General features: G+C 39.4%; 1 protein-coding gene across 1 annotated transcript in view; it reads left to right on the top strand.

The window, feature by feature from the left end:
- Positions 1-12898, top strand: part of LOC136834419 (homeobox protein ceh-22-like) — a 277730-nt gene that overhangs the window by 98657 nt on the left and 166175 nt on the right. Inside the window, exon 2 of the mRNA XM_067096998.1 lies at positions 763-2122. Within this exon, the coding sequence (XP_066953099.1) occupies positions 1726-2122 (397 nt within the window). The 5' untranslated portion in view covers positions 763-1725. The remainder of the gene's footprint in view (positions 1-762; positions 2123-12898) is intronic.

Below are 12898 nucleotides of genomic sequence, written 5' to 3'. Positions count from 1 at the left end.
TTGCCAATACCAAATCCCCTCTACTTGCTCATATCATGAATTCCAAAGCCTTCATTATTATTGAGCCTCGTATGCCAGAGGAAAGGTCAAATAATATATAAAATGCAGAGGAGGGCAGGGAAGTCAAGCCCACCCCCTTTTTGCATTAACCGAAGTTTTTCCTTATATCTTTTAAGACTTCCATCATTACCCAAAAATAGTTCATGGTGCACAAATATGCGAAACGCTTAAAGGATTCATTATCGGCAAACAAAAACAAGTTAGTAATGTTAACGTCATGTATAAGAAAATGCATAATTACTTTTTAAACTTATATTTGACATCGGGACCGAACAGAGGTTTCTCAAATGAAAGGCCACGGCGCCACTGGGTTCGACCCCGATGTGAGTCAGAAATTAATTTCTGTGGAAAACTTGCTCATGTGTTGATTAGCTCACACACACACACATATATATATATATATATATATATATATATATATATATATATATATATATATATATATATATATATATATATATATATATATATATATATATATATATATATATATATATATATATATATAATTATATAATATATGTGTGTGCGTGTGTGTGTGTGTGTGGATGTGTATGTGTGCGCATCATTCGCAGGAAATAAGGTTGAGAGAGAGAGAGAGAGAGAGAGAGAGAGAGAATGCGTAGTAAAGAGTAGCATTTTTAGTGGGAGGTCCTGTTGCCCCGACGAGATCTTTATAGCATCATATGTCTCTCTCCCCAGGACGCCCCCGGGATCATCACGGCATCCCCGGAGGATCCAGAAGAGTAGCCGAGGGAGGATCAACCACCCTGTTTGTGTTGGCGTCGATGGACCCCAGACGAAGCAAAGCCTCCGCAGGAGATCGACAGAGAAAAAACAGGAGACACGGAGAAGCTACTAACAACAGACTCAGACCATCTATCTAGGGGCTCTTTTTTTGGGAGGACCAGTTTTATCCAAGGTAAAGAAAATTAACGCGGCTATTACCGCAGTTCCTTAAGGGCCAATTAACGGATTAGGAGATTTCCTCGTGATTTTCTCTTATAGCCGAGTGAAAAACTGAAAAGGTTTGGTGACCCGCCGATCAAAAGGTACATGTTGCACTGCTTTGGTTTCGTGTTGCAAAGACTCGAGATCGAACAGACATGACCAGACAAAAGGTAGATGTAGATTTTCTCACGCACCTGCCTCTCTGAAATCCCCCTTCTCCCCACTACTGCACCCGCGGGAATAAATCCACGTTGTACTAATTAAAGGCGAAAGTGAGGTCCCTTAATCCGTCGAAAACCCGAAGGCTCCGAAATTATTGTTGCAGACGATCAGCTCAAGACTTCTGTGCAGTTACAAAAGACATTACAGATTCGTTACAAAGGAAGTTGAAATAATCACCTGGGCCGTGTGTCCTCATTAAGAGTGTAAGATTAAATCCCGCCCTTACTAGTGTTAAAAGACAATATTCTTACCGCCATCTGTGCAACAGCAGTTTAAGACTACATTTCCTTTAGGTGGCACCTCAGTTTAAAAGACGTTATTCTTACCCTTACTTGTGTGACACCAGTTTAACGGACATTTTGCGACCTTTCCCGCACACAATTCGTCTGAAGAACGTTATTCCTGACGGCCACCACCTGTGCACAGTAATTCAGAGACCTTATTTGACCCTATTTCTATTTACTGTTGCCCTCTTCCAACACCTCCGTCTCCATGTTCGAGGTAATGGCGCAGGCCGGGGAGTCTGCCCATGAGCCAAAGACGCCCACAAACAACAACATCGTGGGCGCCTTTAATATGAATGGCGGGATGGGCGTGAGCCTCGGGTTGTCCAACTCAATCCCATCGCCGGAGCCAGCCTCCAAGTCTCCGGCGCTTCCCTCGACGCCCGCCCACCAGCAGATCCTCAGACCACCTACTCCGCCGTCGTCGGGCCCACCCATATCCGTGACGCCCATCTTCCGCACTTGGCACCCGCATGTGTACGGCACGGTGCCTAAATCCCCAACGCCCCACAGCATATCGGATATCCTCGGGTGGGCCGTTCGAGGAAGGAGTGAGGAACCTCTCAATCTAACGACACGCCCACCGGACCACGCCCACAATAAAGGTAAGAATCTAGGAGTATCTTGAATTAGATTACTTTTTTTTCTTTTTGTAAAATGTGATAGCAATTAAGTACACAGGTGTTCAAAGTGAAAAAAACTCCAAATGCGCAGTAGCTCGGAAAACATTTATTCAGCTTTCTGTCTACATACATACATACATACATACATACATACATACATACATACATACATACATACATGTGGGAATGTACACAAGCTTAATGATCCAGCTTTCCTCTATGGAAGTAAAGCGTGAATGGTCTACGCAAATAATAAGAAAAGGAGCTAAATCTTATGGCATGATGTGTTTGCGCATTGTATGCGGCTTAAGAAGTATTTCGAGATGGTTCAGTCATGTGGAAAGAATGGATGACGGTAGTTAAGTGACAAGAATGTACTCTTCAGATGAGTTGTTGCTGCGAGGAGGAGCGGAAGACGCATAAAGGGCTGAATGGCTTATTTTGAGGTAGCTTAACTGTATAAGGGTTCATCCCCCATTAAGCAGTTAATGTGACAATGTTAGACGTTACGGGTTTACGTTGAAGAAAAATAAATATATATGCTTAGACATAATAACAAACGCACATATACATTGTTTAATAATGAGAGAGAGAGAGAGAGAGAGAGAGAGAGAGAGAGAGAGAGAGAGAGAGATCCACAAAGTATAAAGCGCCATGTTACTCTCAGCCAGCCAAAAGGAGCAGATGCCTCACGGTTGACTTAATTTGCTCCTTATCCACCCGGCATAAAAAGACGAGAATTGAATGGAAGCTGTGACAGTAAATACCTGAACTGCGATATTTCTGATGAGCAGTCGACAAGACTTCATTGAAAGTAAAGGATAGAGACCTCAATGAAATGCTCCCTTCCGCTGCTAGAGTATTTATACTTAGTACAGTCTGCAAAAGAGTCATATGAAAAATCTTAGAATTAAATGTGGGGAGTGATAAAATGTCCGTTTCGGTAAATACCTTGTGTACATTACTCTAAGTACTAACAAACTATATTGACTAACCATACCATGCAGTGAAAATCATACATCAAGCTTTCTGCGGAGGAACAGCGAGAATGATAGTGTTCCAGATTTAGATGGGCTAAACCGATTTAAAAAAAGAATGTTGAATGTTTCTTTTAAAGGCTGCAAGCCCACCTCTTGAGCCATGGCAGATTACACATTACACTGAGATATATATAATACACACACACACACACACACACACACACACACACACATATATATATATATATATATATATATATATATATATATATATATATATATATCCATATGTATATGCGTGTGCCAACGAACGGCAATTGTATGTCCATATCAGCCTAGTGCTATTATAAAAATAAATAATGGAAGTAAAACCTTACCTCTTAGAAGAAGGAAGGCTATATGAACTAGAAGATAAAATGCAAAGAGAAAGAGAGAAAGAAAGAGAATGATTCACTTATCTAGGTGTCACACCGAACAGGGTATTCCCCTTTGGGATTCTGCAGCTTGGCTTAATGGATTCCCAGAGAATATTTCTTTCCTATCGACGATCATAATTTTACATCGCTCAAACTACGGGTCATGTGCATTACGATAAAATGAAACCATCCCTCTGTAACCGAGGCATCGATGACCTATTGTGATGTAACACCAGTGTGCTCTTCTTAATCAATCACTTGGTTGCGCAGCAATGCAAAGTAACAACTGTCTGTCCTGTACTTAATGCCATTGTCCTTTTGTTTGTAAGCGAATCACGTTCTCTCTCTCTCTCTCTCTCTCTCTCTCTCTCTCTCTCTCTCTCTCTCTCTCTCTCTCTCTCAATTTTACACCATTAGGATGCGTCTATAATTTAACCAATAAGAATAGCGTTTTGGGTGTGAAAAACTCTGTACAAACATTCTATCTGTTTCTACTGCTTTCTCTCCTAACAAACATAAATTCACGACCATTCAGTAAATTTCAGTACAAATATAAAAAGCAAATCTCCAAGAGCATTCTCTCTGTCTTTTTATATTTATGTAAAACCTTGCCAGCAGTCAAGGGCATTCAAATCTCGCAAAAAAGGGGAGTTGAGAGCTCTCACTCTCTCTCTCTCTTTCTCTTTTATATTTCCACTCGTAATTACTTTCCACTTCAGCTCTTTCTTTCCCCCATTAAATGCCATACAACAGACACGGATTTTGAGTTAATTAATTAAGCAATAAGACTTGATTGTTATGGTCGCACATGTAAGGCAGGAGGAGGAGAGGAGAGGAGAGGACAGAAGAGGAGAGGAGAGGAGGAGGAAGAGGAGGAGAATGAGACAAAGGGATGGATGGATATCATCTCACCACCAAAGGCTAATTAAATCATGTTGATCTGACCCCTTCGATGGTTGCTCATGACCCTGATGTTATTCCCTCTCTCTCTCTCTCTCTCTCTCTCTCTCTTAGCATTTCATCAATTTATCTTTATCAGATTTATCAACACTCGACAGCACTCGCAGTTGGCATTTGAGGGACACATCTCTCTCTCTCTCTCTCTCTCTCTCTCTCTCTGTATTTCACTGCTTTATCTTTATCAAATTTATCGACATTCAACAGCAATCACAGTTGGCATTTGAGAGACACAGACCCTCTCTCTCTCTCTCTCTCTCTCTCTCTCTCTCTCTCTCTCTCTCTCTCTCTCTTATGCATCTTCGCTTTATCTTGATAAAGTGAACAACATTCAACAGCAATTTTTAGCAGAAAAGATGGCATCTAGAATCTCTGTCTGCTTCCCTATGCATAGACAGCAAACACATGGAGGTATTCCAGTGCACAGTAGAGAATAACAAAGAGAAGAATAACAACAATCGGTGCCTCAACGGATCTTGTCACAACATCACTATCAATTAAGTGTTAGAAATCCTGTGTGATTGATAAATCGTATTTCTAAATGACTTTCGAAACTCGAAGCTCTTAATCTATTAAAAGAGAGAGAGAGAGAGAGAGAGAGAGAGAGAGAGAGAGAGAGAGAGAAAGGGGGTGTTTGAAACACTCCATTGATTGAATCGATTATACCTGAAGGAGAGCAAAGTTTATTCTCAGAGAGAGAGAGAGAGAGAGAGAGAGAGAGAGAGAGAGAGAGAGAGAGATTCTTAAACTCACCATTCAAAAATCGAACAAACAGACGACTTGTTAGTTTTCTAAAAAAAACTTGTACTCGACGTACTCACGCACACACACACACAAAGTAAACGAACGTTGTTTGTAGACTAATCTTCATCCATTATCGGTTAACTTGTTTAAGAGAGCGATTGATTAAGTGGCAACTGAACAAGTGTGAAAATTAATTAAGATGATGCGACACGGGAGATCTGGACAAAGAGATCAAACGGAATCACTTAATTGACGCTATCCCAGTCTCGCTACTTTTATCGTCATCGTCATCATCATCAGCTCCAGTGTTTGCACTCTCTCTCTCTATATATATATATATATATATATATATATATATATATATATATACACACATATATAAGTATATATAATCACTATATATCATTGAAAGGGAGGTACTCTTACATATACATATCAATTATATGCATACATATACATTAGTTGATAAGTGTACAGCTCTCTCTCTCTCTCTCTCTCTCTCTCTCTCTCTCTCTCTCTCTCTCTCTCTACTCTCTATCACACACACATATATTATATATATAATATATATGTATATACTGTATATATATATATATATATATATATATATATATATATATATATATACACACACACACATATATATATATTTATATATATATATACTTAAATGTCAGCTAGGTGTACAAATCTCTCTCTCTCTCTCTCTCTCTCTCTCTCTCTCTCTCTCTCTCTCTCTCTCTCTCTCTCTCTCTCTCTCTGTGCAGTATCAATTTACTCGTACGACCGGGTCGTCGTCTGTCATACTATCTTACTGCAAGGACAATAAAAGCATAACAACGGAAAGATAAAATATCTAGGTGAAAAGGAGATGGAGAACGCCGTTAATAACAGCAAGAGAATGTGACATTGGTAAATGGCAGCATAAGAATAATAATATTTGACATTTTGGAAGGCACACGTAAGAAATAATTACAAAATAAAATTAGTTTTCATCTCAGTTTGAATAGCATCAAGATTTACAATATATGCAGACATAATGCTTGCTACTTATTACACTCAAAGCAAATACGTCTAGATGAACCTCCACACGCACTCTCTCTCTCTCTCCCCTAACAGTTACCTTGATTCTCCCTTCCCCCATCCAATGCCAGGGTCTCCTTTCCCCCCAAGGGGAAGGGGGAGGTCTCTTAAAAGCAATTGTGTCGGAGAGAGGAGTACAAGGAAAAACCGAGCCCGGAAAAAAAGGGTATGTTTCAGTTAATCTAGTGAGAGACTTTCTTTAGGAGACAGCTGTCTCATCGAGAACGTCTCTACCTCGCTTAAAGCACAAACATCGACTCCAAGAAAACACAAGATCTATTAGGGCGATGTGTTTTAGAAGTCGTTGCTCTGGTACAATTAGTGCCAGCCGTTTAATGTACATGGATGTGGCTTGGAGATTAAATTTATTATCACCGCAGCCATTATTATTATTATTATTATTATTATTATTTTCAAATTAATGCTATTTCCTCCTCATATTGCTCAGTTATAACAGTACCATTCTTAGTTGTTCATTAACACCACAACAAATGCCACTCACAATGATCATTCATGATTTATAAAGGCAACCTAACTAATACTTCTGATATCAAAGGAAGACCAGATGTGTAAAACACATCATTGGTTTCCTGTCGCATTGGTCCAACGCCAAGCAAAGAATGCAAAAAAAAAAAAAAAAAAAGACAAGCAAAGCAAAGCGGCCTTCGGAATGTTATGCATATCAGTGGCATGTTCTGATGATAGGACTTGACACAGTATTCAACGCAGTCCCCACGTTTGAATGGAAAGTCGATGGTTAAACACAAACCCTGCTCTCAAAGGCTTAATGCCCACGGAAAAAGCAATTAAAGTCTACAAATGAAGAGAGAGAGAGAGAGAGAGAGAGAGAGAGAGAGAGAGAGAGAGAGAGAGAGAGAAGACGCTTTTAATGCTCGATAAACATCCGAGTAGTACAAGTTTGCTAGAGAGGTTAATATCCCCCAACCCCCTCCTCCCAAACCAACACCAAACCATCACTTCTTTTCCCGGTCCCACCACCAAAACAATGCAATTAATTTACTATTCTTCACCTGCTAACAAGAACAATGGCCTCTTTTTACCTATTGTTTCGAGGAATATTCAACACCGAAGCCCTTTGAGCACTCATCCGAAAAGTAAAGCTCACACACAAGGACCATAGGATCACCTGACGCGCGGGAACATCCGCCAATCAGAGAACGGATGCCGCGAGGTTACGCTCGCTCAGCAGGGAACAGGTATTTTCACAGTAGCCTCTCAAGTGTCTGCCAGTCTGACAGATGGCTCGAAAAGCAAAGAATCGCTGGTGTCTGAGGCAGTTTGCCCAACACACAATTAAATTCATAACAGAAAAGGGATGCGAGATCAAGGAGATAGTTTGGGAAGGGAGAGCAAGACTCAGAGAGTGGTGTGATTGTATGTAAGTGTGTGTGTGTGTGTGTGTGTGTGTGTCTGTGTGTTTGTGTGTGTCTGGTTGGCTTCGGAAAGGTAAGGTGGGGAAGAGAGGAAGTGTTGTTGGAAAAGGAGTCAGCAACTGAAGTTGTCGTCTCTAATGTCGAGAGAAATATTCTGTTTAATATAGATACACATGATATACAGTATATATATATAGAGTATATATACATATATATATATCTATATATATATATATTTATATGTATATACTGTACATATATACTTTTATATATATATATATATATATATATATATATATATATATATACATATATATATATATATATATATATATATATATATATATATATATATATATATTATATATATAGAAAATGCCCTAATATGCTGGAACCAAGTAAGGTGCGAGCTGGAGTGGTACGTGGTGCAGTGTCTCTTGGGGATTCGATGCGCAAGTGGTAAGAGCTTTGCGTAGGAATAAGAAGCGACTTATGCTGCGAAAGTTTAATGAACAGGGGTTCATCGACGACATAGCAGTTAAAATGGCAATGCCCGTTGTTTTTTTCTCTGGAGTTACCCATTGTTATGGAAAACAATACTGAATTCATATATATATATATATATATATATATATATATATATATATATATATATATATATAAATGTATGTGTGTGTGTGTACGCATGTATGTATATATTGAAGGGTACAACTCTTCAAAGCTTTCCAATACCAAATAAATCACGAACAAATAAGATATTAAGTAGCATCCTCCCCACCCAACACGACTCCTGAAAACCGCCGACTGCCAATAACTCTCTCCCAGAGCCGTTGCATCGCAGCGCCAATAGGTAGCGCCATCGGGCAATTCCTCAGCTTGCTCCTGACGGCGGTAATGCCTTATTATTCGCTTCCAATATCATCTTCCTCCGCTTCCAGGAAAGGGATCTTCGATATCTTCCCGGGTCTGCTTAGAATTATGATGGTCGTCTCTCAAATACGCCAGACTCTCGGGTGGAAGGCAACATGAAGCGATTATGGCTGTGAAGCAGATCTTCTTCTTCTTATTATTATTATCCGGAACAATTTTCTTATTACAGGATTCTCCTTGATCTGACTGCCATTAACGCTGTTGTAGCTTCTTTACTCGTCTTCCTCAATTTTTTAATAAATATTCCTTAACCTTAGCTAAACTTGCCGCTACCCTTGATTATTTCTCATCTGGATCTGCATTCTGTATTCGTACATGTCAATAAGCGGAAGTATTTTATTTTATTATTATTATTATTATTATTATTATTATTATTATTATTATATTCGGAAGGGAGCATAACTCAGCAATGTTATCAATGAGTAATGAGCCGGTAACCTAATGCCCTCATCTTATACGAGCCCACAGGCAATGAAAAATAGCAGGAAGGCCAAGGCTGGGCATTGACGTTATGAGTAGGGGAAACTGGAGGAAGAACTCGAAAGTTTGCAAAGAAGAAGCGGTGTTCCTAATATGATTGTTACTTACGTTAATGGTAACGGGATGTTGATATTTCTGGCACGTTAGCAAAGAGGAAAATATATATATATATATATATATATATATATATATATATATATATATATATATATATATATATATATATATATATATATATATATATATATATACCCACCACTATCTCCAAGTCAAAATCAACAGAACAAATTTTGCATCGAAACACCTAGAAGAATGGGAGCCATCTCCAAGCACATAATTTTCTGTTCATTTATTCAGTTCCAAACAGACCCAAGGCCCCTGCTCAAGTCCCTAATATATTCCAAGCACATTACCTAAAACGATTTGTAATTCAATTTTCCATATACAGAAGTATTTTCTTTTTCGTGGGAATGGGCGACCGAATGCCTCCTTATTAGTAACTTTTCGGAATCATATCATTCGGAGAGATCCAAATCACAACATAACCATAAAAAAATACATTGTCTAAATCTCGCAAAACTCCTGGATAAAGGTAATCCTCCGTGGTTCACGCCGCCCAAGAAGGTTTCACACAAAACACTCTGACAACATTACCCAAAAACTTTTAATAGGAGGTATTTATCAAATAAGTCGTTCCGAGTAGGCGTGGCTTGTGTCTTCAAACAAAATGAAAACGTTAGCTCCCAACTTTGCCAACTCGGACACCATTGTTACAAAAGTGAGCTTGAACCTTCTTTCTTATACAGGCCACGCCACAGATTACCTTTTAATTCACAACTGAGGACTGATTATATTCAGTCACGCTCAAGAAATTAAAAAGTCTGTAGTTAACGTACAATGAAAAATCGAATGTTATTTTAAAAATGAGCTCCTTAATGTCATTTTTTTTAAAGTAAGGTTTATCTTTAAAATATGTATGAATATACAGTAACAGGCTTAATAATAATGACAAAAGTACTGCATCTTGCAACTGGAGACCAAATTCGACGTTAGTCAGTTAGCGTAACGCACACGATCAGTACAATAAACTACAACACATATACACAACTATATATATATATATATATATATATATATATATATATATATATATATATATATAATATATATATCTGTATATATTCATAATCGAAAGGTGCACATACGCCTTTTGAACGAGGCAACCACCAGGCTGGTGAGAGTTATAAATTTACAGCCCAGGACATGAAAACCCTCTGGAACTGACCATATAAGGCAATAATGCATCAAAAAGCATAAAATCAATAAAACGGAACAGGAAAGAAATTGAAAGACGATGAGCAGAAGAGCAAGAAAGGAATACGGAATTAAAAGGAGGTTTGCTGGGACAGAGTTTTTAAGGAGTTAAAAGAAGAGAAGGCGTGGGGGAGGGAGAGCAAATGTAAGTATAGAGACCTAACGACGATCTTAAATGACCGTCATCTTATCCGAAACACGACCTTGCGTCGACACCGGACGGCCGCGTCTTGAAAACAAATTGCGGCATCATCGGGCGCCCTCTTTGATATTCTCTTTGGTGCCTCCGACAAAGACAACCGATCGGCCGGCCGGAGTGACGATAAGGACTTAACCCTCGAGCTCTTGCGCGCCCTCATAAACCTCGGGCGGATCGTCCCTATGAGAGGTTCTTGTAGAGGCGAGATCAGGGAGCTGCGCGGGAATGGGGCCCTTCGTCGGTCTGCTGAGACCTGCGGCTAATAGTAAGATAACAGTTGCTTGACTATTCACTTAAGGGCGCGGGACATGGGAGGAGCCGCCGTCTCTGCGCGGTCGTACAGAGAGAGAGAGAGAGAGAGAGAGAGAGAGAGAGAGAGAGAGAGAGAGAGACCAAAGCCATCCTCTTGACGGCGGTACTGCTGCCGAGACAGTTAGCAGTATCTCAGAGGGCAATTAGAGTATCGGCGTTCGGGATCTCTTTGGACTTCATTTAAAACAGTTCTCATTCTCCTCCTCCTCCTCCTCCTCCCGCTAAGTCCTTCCCCTCCTCCTTCATCCTTCGATCTCAACTTTCCCCTTTCTCCCTCCCTCTCGTAACTATCGTCCCAACCAACGACATGACATAACGTCCAGAAATAGATGGATGGATCGGAGAGCGGATAGATTTGTCTTCTCTCTCAACATCCATTCCGAACAGGGATCTTACAAGAGGCGTTGCTTCTTTAACAGAGATTAAAGAAAAAAGGGGTATAAGCGACACATCAAGGACGCGCTGAATAATTCATTTATTTTATTCCAATAAAGGAAATGAACTGGGACTAGGTAGGTGTCGGACAGCATAAGGATCGAGATAATTGAAGTCTTCCCCAAATTAATCATGGATTCGAATTTTCCACACTTTCATTAGTAATTGTGTAATGCCCAAAAAGGTAAAAATTAAAAGTGCATGTCTTGATTGATGCCTACATCGTTAATCAACAACCACCTTCCTGAAAAAACGAGAGAAAATACACTCTATCTTAATAGTACACTGACAATGAAAATTAGATATAAACAACACTGATTTACTAACAAATAAATACATGAAGCGTATCACAACAGACAAGCGTAAACTAGAAAGAAAAAGATTACTAGAATAATTAATGCGTTTTTTCTCAACGAACTCACAGTTACTTTGTTCATACGTCCGGTGTTGATTATAAATATGCAGAATGGATGAAAGTTTAGTTGTTGTTTATATGTATATATATGTGTGTGTGTGTGTGCGCGCGCGCGTGTATGCACGGAAGTATATGGAAGGAGGTAGTTTGAAAATACTTTACTTTCAAAATGTAATAAAAACCTGAAAGACACAAAATAAAATCCTTTAAAGCGGCGAGATTACCAGAAAGTGCTCCAGAGAGCGAAAGAAACTGTTTGAAAATGTGAGCCAAGTCTGGGATATTAGTCGCCAGCCATGTTCAAAGACTGAATGATAAACAATGGCTGGGACGTGATCCGATCCTTCAACACCCCCCCTTCCCCGCCCACCCCTCCGGCCCAAAAGTCTCCTTTGGGACGCCCCGACGCTCATATTCCCAGAGTCGGATATGGTCCTTCAAAAGGGCAAGAGATTTTCAAAGCAGGAATATCAACGTTTAAAATCCTCCGACGCGCCCGGGAGAGTTCCGTGAGCGGCCAAGATGAAAGCCAGGACACCCACGGTGTTTTGCTTGGATTAAGCTGGTGTTATGCCAGCACGGGCTCTTATACTCCTTCGGGCAGACCTCATTCCATTCTTTTATTCTGCCGCTGCCCCTAAGCTAGGCTTTGATAATTAATATTGATGTTAGTACTTCCGTGTCTACTGTTGCTGTTATTGCCTCGGCTGCTGCTTTTGCTAACAACAACAATAACAATAATAATAATGGTAATTATAATGATATTGATGAGGATTCATATAAGACCGTGACCAGATAATGAAGAAAATAAAAAAGGTGTTTAATAATAATAATAATAATAATAATAATAATAATAATAATAATAATAATAATATTTTTATTATTATTATTATTACCGTATGTACAGTATTTGGGAGTAACTGTAATAAAATGATAGGAAAGGGAAGTAAATACTACTTTGTGAAGCACGGAAAGTAGTAGAGTCGAGGCAAAAGGTTTGATATAAAAAAGGGGTGTCTATGGAAATACAAGTTGGGATGCATGAATGAACTGTCGATCTAACTCTCCTTTAAGGAAGTGAAGTACGAATGTTGAATGC

This window comes from Macrobrachium rosenbergii, chromosome 53 (genome assembly GCF_040412425.1).
Source record: "Macrobrachium rosenbergii isolate ZJJX-2024 chromosome 53, ASM4041242v1, whole genome shotgun sequence".
Classification (NCBI taxonomy): Eukaryota; Metazoa; Arthropoda; class Malacostraca; order Decapoda; family Palaemonidae; genus Macrobrachium; species Macrobrachium rosenbergii.
This window is presented reverse-complemented; position numbering and strand designations above follow the sequence as displayed.